General features: G+C 49.8%; 4 protein-coding genes across 4 annotated transcripts; 1 reads left to right on the top strand and 3 right to left on the bottom strand.

Annotated features, from left to right (window-relative positions):
• Nucleotides 1–154: 154 nt before the first annotated feature.
• TRIVIDRAFT_36031 (uncharacterized protein) lies at nucleotides 155–5,562 on the top strand (the record flags this gene model as incomplete). Its single annotated transcript, XM_014104880.1, has 16 exons — nucleotides 155–254; nucleotides 327–457; nucleotides 523–1,051; nucleotides 1,118–1,347; nucleotides 1,421–1,703; nucleotides 1,756–1,989; nucleotides 2,049–2,803; nucleotides 2,854–3,016; nucleotides 3,087–3,443; nucleotides 3,498–3,618; nucleotides 3,669–3,766; nucleotides 3,929–3,967; nucleotides 4,034–4,175; nucleotides 4,231–4,707; nucleotides 4,776–5,249; nucleotides 5,310–5,562. The coding sequence occupies 16 exons, from the start codon at nucleotides 155–157 to the stop codon at nucleotides 5,560–5,562; spliced, it is 4,386 nt and encodes a 1,461-aa protein (XP_013960355.1).
• Nucleotides 5,563–5,847: 285 nt separating this feature from the next.
• Nucleotides 5,848–8,130, bottom strand: TRIVIDRAFT_197561 (uncharacterized protein; the record flags this gene model as incomplete). Its single annotated transcript, XM_014104879.1, has 1 exon — nucleotides 5,848–8,130. The coding sequence occupies one exon, from the start codon at nucleotides 8,128–8,130 to the stop codon at nucleotides 5,848–5,850; it is 2,283 nt and encodes a 760-aa protein (XP_013960354.1).
• An 874-nt stretch (nucleotides 8,131–9,004) lies between these two features.
• On the bottom strand, nucleotides 9,005–10,990 carry TRIVIDRAFT_188521 (uncharacterized protein; the record flags this gene model as incomplete). The annotated part of the gene is made up of 3 exons (XM_014104878.1): nucleotides 9,005–9,255; nucleotides 9,543–10,673; nucleotides 10,837–10,990. 3 exons carry the CDS (start codon nucleotides 10,988–10,990, stop codon nucleotides 9,005–9,007), a joined length of 1,536 nt encoding a protein of 511 aa, XP_013960353.1.
• Nucleotides 10,991–12,564: 1,574 nt separating this feature from the next.
• On the bottom strand, nucleotides 12,565–13,599 carry TRIVIDRAFT_35920 (uncharacterized protein; the record flags this gene model as incomplete). Its single annotated transcript, XM_014104877.1, has 1 exon — nucleotides 12,565–13,599. One exon carries the CDS (start codon nucleotides 13,597–13,599, stop codon nucleotides 12,565–12,567), a length of 1,035 nt encoding a protein of 344 aa, XP_013960352.1.
• Nucleotides 13,600–15,049: the final 1,450 nt, after the last annotated feature.

The following is a 15,049-nucleotide window of genomic DNA, read 5'->3' as shown; positions in this document are numbered from 1 at the left end:
CCTTTATTATAAAGTTTCTTTGTCCCCCCACACAGTTTGTCAGTAATGCATTTTCCTTCAGCCCTACGGTATTGGCATCCTTCAAGAGTCTTGTGCGACATGGAATGATAGCTGTAAAACTACCTACCTGTACGAGTGCGGCTTGATTTAGAATATGATTCGCCACCGATCTTATAACGCCACGGCGTGTGGTGATGGCCTCTTCGGCCCGGCGGTGTGGCCCGATGGCTGTCGAGGTGGCTTCGACTTTACACGTGCGACATGTCCAGATAAACAGGTGAAAGGGGTTCATTATACGCGGTTGCTAATTTGATCTTGCTGTATAGTGTCTTTTGAAGAGAGCATCTTGTCCACCCTTCCTTCGGCTCTGTTCCTCCTATTCTCCATCCCTAGAGCCATCTATCTCCTTCGAACTCCCGACAAGGCGAAGCGACGATCAGCTTATACACCAAAACTAGTCGGTTCACCATCTTGATAGTTTCTAAGCTTCGTATTGGCAAATATCTCTGACAGTTTCATAAGATTGCATCAAGTGCATATGCAGGCATCCAAGTTGGCTCCCTAGCCCTCGTCGCCTCTTCACGACTCCTGAACACGAAATTCTCTCTCGCCGCCGCCATCCTCAATCTCATCGCCGCGTGTTGCATCGTTCTCCTCTCGCACATCGAACACGTGAAATCTATACGTCCATCTTTTCTTCTCACCTCCTATCTCTTCACGTCACTCCTTTTCGATGCTGCTCGGTTACGAACAGAATGGCTTCTGTCCGTGAATGTCGCGTATGCAGCAGTGCTATCTACTTCAACCGTTCTCAAACTGGTCGTGCTAGTGTTGGAAAATGTCGAAAAGAGGAGGATCTTGGTAGACTCAAGCAAGGAGCCGTCAACAGAAAGCACGAGTGGCCCCTTTAACCGCGGCTTCTTCATCTGGCTCAACTCGCTACTCATTTCCGGCTGGGCTACTGTCTTGACAAACCACGACCTCCCCGCCATTTACGAGAAACTCTCCTCTGAGAAGCTGGCCGTTATTTTCACAAAGCGATGGGACAAAGGTACGTTCTCACAACCAACTCACCCCATGCACCTTTTTTTTGAACTCACGACTGACGCCTGTTAAGTCACTCGCGATGGACGAAAAGCATCCCTCTTTCTCAACACTGTCTGGATCCTCAAACTCGAGATCGCCGGCATCGCCCTTCCTCGGTTGGCTACAGTTGGCTTGACAATAGCGCAGCCTTTCCTTGTGTCCCAAGCTCTGCGTTTCCTCGCCATGCCCAAGAACGAGCACTCTGATAATATCGGCTACGGGTTGATTGGTGCCTTTGCTCTTGTCTTTGTCGGATCAGCTGTGAGTTTATACTTTAATAATCAAGCATTATTTCTACCACTCTCCCCAAACCAGAGCTGATTCATGAAACTAGATCCTGACGGCATGGTATGAACATCTAACCTTTCGAGTTGGCGCCATGATTCGAGGTGGCTTGATTGGCCTCATTTACCGTAAGATGTTGAAGCTCTCGGCCAGCGAACTGAACGAATCTTCAGCTGTTACCCTTATGGGCAACGACATTGAGACTCTGGCTGAGCGAGCAAACGCTTTGCTCATCGAAGGCTGGGCCAACACACTTACTGTCGCCATCGCCGTCTGGATGTTGTACGCACAACTGGGCGCCGTCTGTGTTGCTCCCATTGTTATGGCAATTAGTAAGTATTGCAATTGAGCTTATTTGTGATTCTCAGTACTTATAATTTCTAGTATCTATTGTGTTGTGTTGGTTCATTGGAAAGGTCCTAGTCAAACGCCAGACCGTCTACCAGAAAGCAACGCAAGCTCGCATCAATTTCACATCCGAAGTGCTCGGCTCCATTAAAGCCGTCAAGATGCTGGGATACACTGAGCGTTTCACTGATCTCCTTGAAGACAAGCGCGACCATGATTTGAACGTTGGCAAACATTACCGACAAATGATTGTATGGGCCAACACAGTTGGTAAGTCGATCTCTCTTCCCTCTTTGAACTTTCACATAACTTATTGTGATATTTTCTAGGAAACGCAAACGTCAGTCTTACTCAAGCTGCTACATTTGGCGCCTACGCCATTGTAGCCAAGCTCAGCGACAACCAGTCCTTCTCTGCATCACAGGCCATCACGGCTCTTTCTATCCTCAACGTCATGATAAATCCACTCAGCTTCCTTCTCGGCAATATTTCGTCCGCCTATGCTGCCTTTGGGTGCTTTAAGCGTATCCAAGAGTTCCTACTACTTAATGAAAGGGTTGATAGCCGTGAGATTTGCGCACAGCCAGGACTTTCAACAAAGAACGAAGAAGATGGCTCACGCAAGAGCAGCATTGAGCTTCGCACACTTGATCGCTATAATGAAGAAGGCGCCCGCATCTCTATTTCTGGAGGAGACTTTGCTTGGAAGGAGAAGAAAGTGTTGAGCAACATTAGCGTGTCATTCTCACAAGCACAGTCGGGATCCCTCACCATCATTGTTGGTCCAATCGGCTCCGGAAAGTCAAGTTTACTCAAGGCCATCCTTGGAGAGACATCATCGACTGGCGGAAGGGTCTCGCTATCAACTCCAAGCATCGCGTTCTGTGATCAGACCCCCTGGGTAATGAATGCAACGATTCGAGACAACATTGTGGCGGAATCTGGACACTTTGAAGACAAATGGTTTGAAACGGTTGTTGAGGCCTGTGATTTGACTCAGGATTTTGCCAGGCTGCCAGAAGGCGTTGCGACCGTCGTTGGTGATAAAGGAGTGAAACTCAGCGGAGGTCAGAAACAAAGACTTGTGAGTTCGACTTTTTGATTTGTGTGAAGCAGCTGTCTAATTCCTCACAGGCAATCGCTCGTGCTGTCTACGCTCGAAAGCCAGTGGCCATCTTCGACGATGTGTTCAGTGCACTGGACAAAGCAACGGAGCGTATCGTCTTTGCTCGCGTCTTCAGCAAAGATGGACTCCTCCGACGCAGTGGCACAACAGTGATTCTCGCCACCCACTCCGGTAAGACTCAGTAGTGATATCCCTGGGAGTGTCGAAATGAGTTTCTAAACATGAGTGTCTACCTCTTTAGTCCACCTTCTACCCAGCTCCGACCATATCATCGCCCTTGGTCAAGATGGCCAAGTCATTGAGCAAGGATCTTTCGCAAAGCTTCAGCAAAGCGGTAAATACGTCCAAAGCCTCGACGTCACAGACCCCCATTCCGACAGCGACAGCGACAGCGAATCAACCTCTAAACAGGCCATTGTCGAAGAGATTAAGAACCTCAATGAGAACAACGAAGAGGAGGAGCAAGATAGGGGAGAGCAGCAATCAGTTTCAAGTGATCGCAGCACTTTCAAGTACTACTTTGGCGCGATGCGACCCCTTAGCTTGGCAGTTGGCGGCGCGTATATCATTGGACAGGCATTTTTCTCGACTTTCAGGTGTAAGTGATTCCTACAAAACAATTATTCCAGTCATCTCTAACAAATTTCTGTAGCCGTTTGGCTTACCTGGTGGGGCGATGGGCGAGGACGCGCGAGCAACGACGTTGCATACTGGTTGAGCATCTTTACCGTCATGGCTGTTGTGGAGGCTACGTTGATATCTCTGGCAATCATGTAAGACAAATCGGGAGTAGGAAGCAAACACGCACTGACAACAGGTTTAGGCACTTTTTGATCATTCTCGGACCAGCAGTCTCCAAGAAATTCCACAGCAGAATCTTGAATGCAGTTATGAGGCAAGACTTAAACGCGAAGCTGATTTGTTCTTGGGAATATTGGGCTAACATGATCTCAGGGCTCCCATGTCATTTCTTTCCAATTCTGAAACTGGTTCACTCATCAACCGGCAAGTATACATCTATGAATCCTATTCTTCAAGTTTGCTAATATTGAAATAGATTTAGTCAAGACCTGCGTCTGGTAGACATTGACCTCCCCGTCTCCCTCGCCATTTTCCTCTTTGGTAAACTTCTCCCCCATCCATACTCGTAAAATAACCCCAATTTCACTGCTTACTCGAGAATTATAGATGTATCAACCTGTGTCGGTGTAACAGGACTGGCAGTTGGAGCAGTCGGCTATTTCGCCGCATCCCTACCCTTTGTCATCACCATCCTCCTCATGATCCAGCGTTTCTACGTCCGAACATCTAAGCAGCTCCGTATTCTAGAGTAGGCATTGGCACAACATCCCATATAGTATCATCTACTAACTATTTCACTTTAGGATCGAGCACAAGGCACCACTATACTCCCACTTCCTCGAATCCATCAACGGCCTAGCCACAATCCGCGCTTTTGGCTGGACCCATCCCTACTCGGACAAAAACCTGTCCCTCCTCGACAACGCGCAAAAACCCTCGTATCTTCTCAACTGCATTCAGCGATGGCTTACGCTCGTGCTCGACCTCGTGGTCGCAGTTCTCACCGTGCTGCTCGTCGTCTTTGCTGTGGTCCTTAGGGGGAAACTCAATCCCTCCCTCCTTGGCGTCGCACTCGTCAACATGATGAACTTGGGACTTAACCTGAAGGGTATTATCCTCGCGTGGTCTCAGCTTGAAACATCTCTTGGAGCTGTTACGCGCATTAAGACCTTTGAAGAAACTACTCCTTCGGAACTTCTCCCCGAAGAAAACTACACTCCCCCTGAGGAATGGCCTGCCCAGGGTTCTCTCGAATTTGCCAACCTATCCGTACAATACGAGTATGTATCTTTAACCTCACCTCATCCTATATCAAAATACTATGAAACTAACTCCTCATCTCTCTCAGCTCGACCTCCCACCCCGTCCTCCAAAACATCTCCATCTCCATCAAGCCGGGCCAAAAACTCGGCCTTGTCGGCCGCAGCGGCAGCGGCAAAAGTTCACTCATCCAAGCCCTCTTCCGCATGGCCAACACGCCCGCCGGCCAGATCCTCCTCGACGGCCAGGATATCGCCAGAGTCCCCAAGTCCCTCATCCGCCAGAAGCTCAGCTGCCTCACCCAAGATCCTTTCCTCTTCACCAACACGATACGGTTCAACGCTGACCCCCTTGGAGTCCACTCTGACGAGGCTATCATCAGCGCTTTGCAGCGAGCTGCTATATGGGATGTCATCATTTCTAAAGTCGACACGAGCAAGAACCCTCTCGACGAGAAAATGGATGAGACTTTCTTCTCTCATGGACAGAGACAACTTTTCTGTCTTGGAAGGGCGCTCCTTAAGAAGAGTAGCATCCTCATCCTCGATGAACCAACCAGCAAGTATGTTTTTCCGCCTTCAAACCCGGAAATTTAAGCAAGAAAGCTAACCATATTAAATAGCATCGACAACCAAACTGACGCCCAAATCCAACGTGTCATCAAATCAGAGTTTAAAGACCGCACAGTCATCATGATTGCCCATCGTCTCGACTCATTACTCGACTTTGATACAATTGCCGTGCTTGAAGAGGGGTCGCTAGCAGAGATTGGCGCCCCTGAGGAATTGCTGATGAAGGGAGGTGCTTTCTCGAAGCTTTACGCCTCCGATAAAACAAACAAGAGGAGAAGCTCGGATGAAATTTCACGAGAATGATTATTCCGCTGGACGATATACGAGTTGATGAGTCTAATTAGAGAACACGATTAATTTTTATTAAGTAATAGCCATGATAGATTTATAAAGAATCAAGAGTATATATATAGCTTCTATATTGAGCAGAATATCCAAGCTGTTCCTTCCAGGGTACACACTATTAAGATAATCTACATAAACCAGATACGCCTTGCTATTTCCATATGCTATAATCATCACCAATATTGGGCAAATTCTCTAGGGATCGAACATCAAATACGAACCCCTCACAACATTACATTCACATCAACGCAACATATATGTAAGATCAGGAATATCCTCCAAAAGCCTGGCCACAGTCTCTTCGTCCGCAGCGCTCAAGGTAGGTCCGATTGGTGACTGGACGAGCGATGTGTCGGCAGACATGGTATGAGCATGGCGAGTAAGTGTGACTTGAGACGGCGTCATTGGCTTGGAGAGCGGGCTAGGGAATGATGGCGTCAAAGGGGTCTTGCCCCCTCTCTTAAAGGGTTTGCTAAGCGTCTGTCCCAAGTGCCATGAAAAGGGTCGCTTGCTTGGAGCCTTCTCGATCTTTGATGCAAGGAGTTTGGGACTTTCAAACACCGTGTCGAACTGGAGAGCAGACTGAGAAGCAATGCTGTAGCGGTTGCTGGCGGGTTCTTCGTCCTCGGTGAATGACACGGTAGTGGTCGGTGTAGCAGTCATCATCTCGCCCCAATCGTCATCGTCCTCTTGGTTGATGGGATAAGTGGGTGGAATCTGAATTGGCGTAGGAATACGTGATCGATTATGCAGCGGCGGCGGCTCAAGAGAAAAGGATTGTCGAGCTGAGTCCGCTTTGGGCTCTTTTGGTGATTGCAGTTCTTGTGCATCTGCTTGTGAGATCTCGTTGGCCAAAGGATGCCTCGAAACCGCTGGCGATGACGGGACGCTACTAGCCCAGCCGAATGACGACGCAGTAGGCGATGCGACTGCCGATTGCACGGTCAAGGATGAGTTTCTCGAATGTCTTCCTAGGAACTCTCCGATTTCCACTTGAGGTGCAGGTGAATTCCAGTTGAACATGACTGCACCAGATCCGCCAAGGCGTCTACCCAGAACCACACGCCCAGTAATAGAGTCTTCTTCCATCCATCTCCTCACAGTCTGAGTGGTACGTTCTCGAATTTGTGACTTGGACCAGGTAACGCGCACATAATTCTCATCCCCTCCCATATCATGCTTCCGCTTCGATCCATAACGGGAGACCCGGTACCAAGCTCTGCGCTCGCTGCTGGAAGCAAAAGTGTCGTCGATAATGACGTCTGGAACAAGCTCCGCTTCAGTCGTAATGGGCGGCGTCGACGGGAACAAATCGTCGAGCTTGGTAAAATCGATAGGGTAGTGTACTTTGGACGTTGGGGAGGTAGGGCGCTCCACCATGTCAGACTCAAACGGGGCAGCCATCGTTTCCAAGACTCTGGGTTCGCTCACGGCGAGCACCGGCGGAATGTGATTCTGCGATTCATGCTGCAGGCGCTGAGATCCCGCGACAACTTCACTCTCACTCTCCAGGCCCAACGGAGGCTGACTGACTTCTTGTTCCGGAATGACTGCCGCATCTTCAGTCGCTTCAACAGTTGGGATTGCTTCGGCAGCTGTGGTTGCTTCGACAATTGGAACTGCTTCAACAACTGCAATTGCTTCAGTAGCTGGAATTGCTTCAGCGGTTGGAATTGCTTCAACAGTAGGGGTTGCTTCAGCAGTTGGAATTGCTTCGGCAGTAGGAGTTGCTTCAGTAGCTGGGATTGCTTCAACAGGTGGAGTTGTTTCAATCGCTTCAACAGCTGGAATCGGTTGTTGATCTTGTTCCACCTCGAAGCTACTCTGCGCAGCAATGGCTTCCTCTTTCTGAACAGGCTCATCAGCTGTGAATAGAACCTCGTCTTGCTCTTCGTCATCCACAACACCAGGTACTGGAGCCTCTGTGTCTGGAAAAAAGTCTGGTTGTTCAAGTTGAATAGCCGGAATCACCACCTCGGCTGCCGGTGTTTCCGGCGCTGCCTCAACACGCCATGCATCGTCCGTGGCATCAATATCCAATGGCGGCACCACGACGGGGATATTAATCTTCAATTCTTCCTCTCTTTGCAATTCCTGGTCTTCTCCAAGACTGATTGCAGAGTCCACGACGCGATCGTCACCCGAAGTCTCAGAAGCTCGTCTCCCCCTTGGCTTCCGTTCCTCATTCTCCAGCGCCGTCGTGTCTAGTCTTTTCAGGGCCATATCCTTCCAGGGATCTGGTGACAACGACCTCACCGACGGTGTAACTTGCAGTGGCTTCAGCCCAGGGCTTCTCCCCCATCCGGGGCTTTCCTTGCCACTGCCACTGGCATCACCGCCATTCCACCCGCCCCAAGCATTGTCGTCTTCCCACGCCGGTGACCGTGATCGCGACGGCGCAGGCGAACGAGAGTTTCGTCGAGGGAAGAGATGGTCGGTCGAGAAGTGCGCATTCTGGGGCGCGGATGGGAGTTCTATCTTAGCCGGAGAGTCTGCAGCCCACGGCGAACCCCACGGATCTTCCATTCCAGGCGACTTGGCATGTCGCGCAGAGATGGACTGCTAAAGGCAAGACTCGATGCGGCAAGAAATATTATTATAGCGTGTTTATCATGAACTGGGTCGTAACATTGCGAATCTGTGCAATCGGGGCTGTCTGTCCAATTTCGCTTCTCCTGGAACGACAATCAATGTCCCCTTCCCGGGATAGACGGTATAAACAAATAGGAGCCTGTTGAATCGACGATGCGCAATCGAGCTACGCGGAAGTAGGGCGGAAGTTGCGGTGGTGATCTATAAAGACCAATAAGGTTCTCACCTCATCATTGCTTGCGCAGCGGAGCCGTGCTTATTGTTTGGCTGGTTGGAGCAAGGTTGGAAGTTGGAAGAGAGAAAAGAATGGAAGAGAAGCTGGGATGATGGGCGGTTCTTAGCGGACGCCAATCAGTGGACACACGACTCAGACAGGGGGTTCAGGGACCTGCCTTAGCGAATTGCTTGATATCTTGGACGCCCCGCGCTCCGCGTCATCCTTGCATGCGCGTAACAGAATTCGTCGTTGAAAGCGATCAATCACTGACTGGAGAGATTTGTCTAACTGTTACCAAGAGGAATAAATATTGGCATTGGATGCTATCATGCAGCGCTCTCGAAATATAGTCCCTTTGTTTGCCACTCCTCAGATGCAGTAAATGCTCAGAACTTCATGTATCTAATTAATATACACCGCCTCCAGCCATGCGAATAATAAAACCCCAGCCCAAAGCTCGCAACCAGCTTGGGAAACCCTCAAAGCAACCGGAATGACCTAGTATCGTCCAAAGAACTCCATGCTAAGCTGATTTTCGTCAATCGTAACTCAAGAATGTCGCCAGCGAAACCTTCCCAAAGACAAAACACCTCATAGAGTAATCTCATGGCCTGGCTTCAGCTCCCATTCCTTGGTTCGACCAGTGCCTTTCTTTTCCGCAACATGCTCAATTGTGTTCTTGACTTCCAGACGGGAAGCACTATCCTTGAACTGATGGAAGATAAAGTCAACAATGCCGACTTTCGAGAGAGCCTTGTTGTCCAAGATGGCCTTCTTGATTTCGTTCAGAAGCTCAGGTTTGACAAGTTTACCTGGGGCCGAGGTGGAGCCAGCAGCACCACCTAAGGCGGCAAAGGCGTTTGTCGGAACTGGCGGGGGAGCCTTGGCATCGTTCTCGGGTTTAATAGTCTTGGGAGTCTTGCCCTTGGCAACCTTGCTAGGCTCCGGTTCCCAGTACTTCGTTGAAAAAGGATCAATATCCCATAACTGGTCGAGTCCCTCTGGAGAGAGTGTTAGCAGCAGGCCTCAAATACAATTCAATGAATAACAAAAAACTCACCATGAATGAACTCCATCTTGTTTTCATTCAAAGCGGGGACTACGCCTTTCCGATTCTGGTTCTCGAAGCATGGGCCCGTAATATCGGGCTTCATGGTATCGGCGAACACCCTTCTAGAGAGGCCAACGTCTTCGGAATCATCAAGGAAGCCATCCATATCATCCTCATCATCCAACTCTTCCTCTTCATCCTCTAGGTCGAGATCCTCGCCTTCTTCTTCGTCCTGCCACTCAGCCTCCGAGTCATAATCGTAGTCGAGTGGTAGTCGACGGCCCATTGATCTTCGCGCTAGTTTTTGCATGTTTCCTTTACCAAGAGCAAAGGGCTTGAAAGTTACAGTACCGTAATAAGGCGGACGCACATCCTGAGAGAAAGCAATCACTTTCATGGGGATTTTGCTCAGCCCGGTCTGGAATTCTGTCAAGATCTTACTTGAATCTGCACTGCCTGTCTTTCCTGCATTTTGTGAAGCCTTGTAAGCTGTCTCCATCAGGTGCCGGACCGGCTGATGCAGTTTGCCACGGGGAGCAGGGAGGCTGGAAAATGAGAATGCCTCTAGAGGGTCGAATTTTGGAGGAGCATTTTCGCTGCTCTGGCTCGCGATATAGTCGTCCAACATCTTCGACTTCGTTTCCCTAGTCGTCTCATCCATCTGCGATGCCATCGGTGCTAATTGGGTGTTGTCTTTGACGAAAAATGGCTTGAACATCTTGGAGTATTCCGATACTGTTTGTTTCTCGACCACCGACAAGTTGGCCTTTGCGGGGCTATTCTCTTTGGCCACATCTTCTCCTTCGGTTTTTTTGGGAGTATTCGGGATCTTAAAGAAGCTGCCCAGTGTCTTCTGACTTCTGGCCTTTCGCTCTAGTTCCTCTTCCTTCTTTCGTTTCTTGTCGGCTTTTACTCGTTCCTCTTCTTCCTTCACCTTTCGCTTTTCTTCCTTTTCTTTTGCTCGTGCCGCTTTCTCTTCTTCTTTTTTAGCCTTTTCCGCGGCCTGTGCTGCTGCTTTCTCCTCGCGTTCTTTCTTTTTCTCTGCGAGTTCCTTTTCTCGAACTTCCTTTTTCTCAGCAAGTTCCTTATCTCGAGCTTCCTTTTCTGCGCCTGTGAGGCGCTTCCGTTTCGGCGGTGGATTCATGTCTGTGGCGGGCTTTGAGTCTGACCCTGGTGTAGAGGTTCCAGAGATATCTAGCTTTGCAACAGCTTTGGCCGGTGATGACAATAAATGTGAGTCGCGTGCCACTATGCCGTCATCCCCAGCTTCCGAGGGGGCGAGTGATGATAAGGGTGAAGATGGAGGTGCTGGTAGATAATCAGTATCTTTCTGCAGAGAATCGGCAGTGGGTAACTCTAGGTCTGTGCTCACAGTCATCCGGCTCTTGGATATTTACGGGCAAGATGTTCTTAACATCTTCAGCCGGATCAACTTTTCCCGACTCGGCGGAGAACTCCTGGTGACTTCGTTTCCGTCCAGATGACTCTGGCTCCCTGACGTTATGTGACACCTCAAGAAGAGGCATTGTCGTTCAAATCGCAGTGTAAATGGCTGTAGCTTTCTCGGAATTGCGTAGAATCTCTCTTCACCAGTGGGGGGAAACCTGGCGTTGCATTCGGCGTGCAGCTGAGCATATATGTGCACAAGGATCCAGAAAGGAGGGGGCAGAGTGCAGCGATGCAAAGAGGATCTGGTGAATAGGGACACAAAAGCGGATTGGAGTAGATTACAAAGAGGGAAAAAAAGTTGAAATTAATTGCTGTTCGAACGAAAGGAACGAGGGGCACGCGGTTACATTCAACGGTGACAGAGGCTGCGCTGCTTGACGTTGAATTGGATACTCGACACAAATTAGTGCAGAGTCGCGATTGCTCTGAACGCGTTAATTTGGCGCTTTCCTTTGGAGGACGCGTTAATCGTTATGGAGAAGTCCAGGCTGCTGCGGCTAAAAGCCGGAGTTGGATGCCAGTCCTCAAGCACCACGAGCCTCTCAAGTACTGTGTACCAACATATACTAATATTAAGGCTTTGACGGCTGTACTGGGTACTCTCTGCCTTCTCTCCATGGAAGTACCTGGCATCTCACAGAGCTGAACAAAGGCTCGCAGGATTGTGGCTTTGTGATACCCTCGTTCTCATTACAACTCCAAGCTGCTGTGCAGAGTAAGCCATGCCAAGATATACCAATCTCCAAAAAATTGGAGGTTTATAGCTTGCCAAAGGGCACTAAGTTCGCCTCACACGACACACTTGCGAAGTTCCAATCACATGAAAAAAGCATCACACCCCTACTAAGTTAAGGTTCTACACATGACACCAATTGCAAGCTTTCTCCATACCAAATAAGTTATAAATTGGTACTTATAACGATCCGAATTTGTATGTACCTTTGGAGTACACAGAGGAAATGTTTTTTCCTCGCCTGTTCATCCAAATCAGCCAAGATTCCGATGCTCGCTATGCATGGCTTGATCAAATCGATGACGACAGAATTGCCAAACTGATTCATGCAAATAAATTAGCATCCAGCATGTCGAAAAGCATCTGATACATGAATAGGAAATCACCCGACGGAGAAAAAAGAGTATTACATATTAACCATTACGTCATATTATCTTCTTTCAACCGGCCTTTCTCGAGGCACATCAAATGTACTTTTTTCTCCCTGCTCTCCCAAGTCATCCTCGTCTCAGCCGCCGCCTCGCTCAACCAGCAAGCTTAATTCCAGAAGCGAAAGTGTATTAGACAAGCAAAAAAAAAATATGAAGCGTCAAACGGGTCCTTATTAGCGACTGCACTCCCTCCCAATGCCCAAAGTGATATTAACATATCCAAACGCCTAACAATGCGGGTAGTAAAACTATAGAAAAACAACGAGAGAAGGAAAAAATGACAATGCACAAGAACGATTGTGAAGTTGTTGTTGTTGTTGTTGTTGTTGTTGTTGTTGTTGTTGTTGTTGTTGTTGTTGTTGTTGTTGGTGGTGGTATTGATTAGAGGATAACGAATGGCAGGCAGTTGAGATAGCATCGTCCTTCGTCGCGTAATAATGGAATGGTGTATATGTGAAAAATGTAATGGTTGCGAAATAGCGAGTCTTCAATCAGGGTTGGCGATGTAAAGACGTTGGGAGGTTAGGGTGGCTGTTCGCTCGTCGACACTTCCCCGTCTTTTCAGCTCCTCGGGAGACTTGACGCTCTTTTCTCTTGTTAGAGCAGAGTGCATTAACGACTTGCTCGCGAGTCTTGGGGCCGCTCCTAGTTCGCCGACATTGTCTGCGCGCTCAGCGCTGCTACCACTATGCGTACTCTGAGCTCTTCCGCTAGCAGCGTCGTCGATGATTGGCATAGTGTCTTCTGGCTGTTCAACCAAGCTTCCAGCCCTTTCTGGAGTATCGCCGGGACTCCATCGTCGGCCGCTTTGGGATCCAGTGACAGTGCCTCCAGAGGCCCTGTAAGAGACGTTGCGGCGGCCGCTGCTACCAATGCTGCTCCGTCCACTGCTCCCCGTCCTGCGGTGATGCGAGCGCGACGCAAAGCCGTTGTCTTCCTCTTCGCTGCTCTCGCCCTCGACTTCTGTAGCGCTCAGTCGCATGGGTACTCCTCCAACGCCGACGTGGTTCTCGTTGGCATATCCAACCACGGGCGTCTTGCCATGATGCCTGATTTTGGCGGCGACCTTTGTGGTTGCGCTTATGCCCGTGCTTGTGCGGCCACCTGACGAGGAACCAGCTGAGCCAGTCCCTCGGTTTCCCCCACTGACCTCCAAGTTGGCGCGCATCTTGGCAGCTCGCTGCTGAGCGACTAACCGGGGGTCCTCATACTGGGCGCGATCGCACCATACCGTAGCCTTTTGTTTGCGCAAGAGAGCCACATAGCCAGACGCCTGGGGTTGGCCGAAGGAGCGGTTAGAGATGGACCGTCGAAGGTCCGAATTGGACGAGGTTCGGTACGCTGCGGGCGGCTGTATGCTCGAGTTGCTAAAGGTGCTCACTGAGGGCGATCGCCGGTTGAACTGCTGGTTCGACATTTGGTGCGACAGAAGCATCGGCGGGGGGTGTTGAGGTTGGGACGGAAAGACGTTGGAAGACGTTGTCCGCGAGCGGGAGTGGCTATAGACGTTGCTCTGGTCCATTTTCCTGCTCAGAGAGCAGTAGCCTGGCCAGCTGGGAAGCAAACCGTTTCCTCCTCGGTTTGTTGTTTGGGAATGTCTATCGGGAGGAACGAGGTTTTTGGATTGTCAGCGGGGGGGAGTCCGCGGATCGAGTCTCCGCCGCACAATCCCGAATCGGCCGATGCCCTCAGCCGCACGACACTGAATAGAAGAAAAGAATAGATGATAACAAGACTATCCCCGTAAAAATAGCCGTGAAAGAGACGCGGGCGAGAGAAGAACGGCCGCACAAATGATATTGGCCAAGAAGATTGTAAAGAAAAAAGGTGGGAGGGAGGGTGAGATATTTGATGTGACCTGGCGTGGAGCCTTGAGTGGTTAGCGCTGCCCGTCCCACTGCAGAGCCCAGAATGGCACCAGACGGGCAACCGCCAGGTTTTGGCCAGCTGAACCAGCTGTGGTTGGGGGGACGGCGCTAGCGGGCCTGGAGAGGGGGAGGGCTGCAGGAGGGCCTGGAAGGCAAATGGCCAAGAGCCAGTGCCGAAGCAGGTACCTGCACGAAGCGTGGTGATGGCACCTGAAATGCATGTACTACTGGAACTAATCAGGTCCAAGATTATGTTCTTTGATGTTGACAACTCCACTTGGCTAAAACCCCATCACGAATAAAGAAACGATTTGATGCCAATGGCGATTCGGCAAAACGAGCAACTGCTAACCAACACACTGCACAGTAGCGTGTACATACTATGTACAGTATTTGATTCCTCTCGGTCACTTCCGAAACGTAAAAAGCGACAAAGAAACGCAGAAGAAAGAGATTTGGGCACAGAGGGGCTGGCCCCCTCGCTAGCTGCCCCGGTGGTGAGAAACATCTGCAGGCTACGCGCGACATGGCGTGTTTAGCGCTGGCACGACTAGTGTTGAGCTTACCTGGAAGATGGGATTAGTGGGAATTTGAATTTGGCATCTTTTGGGACAATTGCCAGCGAGTGGAAGCAGACAGAAATGGACAAGGGGGGTTCTAGGCCATAGGGCTCCCGCATCGACGATGACGATGATGATGCATAGAACAGAACATAGTGCTGTAGCACTCGCTACGAATACATGGACTTGGGTATAGTAGGTACATGTAGTATTGATGCCATGGATGGTCTTTTGTTCCCGGCGGGACTTTTACTGCGCAATTTGAGGTGCAAGTACAGTATTGAGAATTCGTCAACATAGACTTACAATTAAACGTGGTTCACGCAAATTGGCGTCATGTCCTGTCATGTTTCGAGCTCCGTCTCATGCCACGTTTTTCCCCAAAGAAATTGGAAATAAAATACATCTTTCCCGATTAGGTGCAATATCCCCCCGTGCTCTCCGTTTCATACGCCGACCAAGGGGGCTTTCTTGATTAAAGGCCGTCGAATGTGTTTCAATCTCCCAGTTGAAGCGAAACAAGCAGGCAAAAAACGCCTCGGTT

Source organism: Trichoderma virens (assembly GCF_000170995.1).
Source record: "Trichoderma virens Gv29-8 chromosome Unknown TRIVIscaffold_2, whole genome shotgun sequence".
NCBI classification, from domain to species: domain Eukaryota; kingdom Fungi; phylum Ascomycota; class Sordariomycetes; order Hypocreales; family Hypocreaceae; genus Trichoderma; species Trichoderma virens.
The sequence above is the reverse complement of the archived record's forward strand: the minus strand, read 5'-3'. Positions and strand labels throughout refer to the sequence as shown.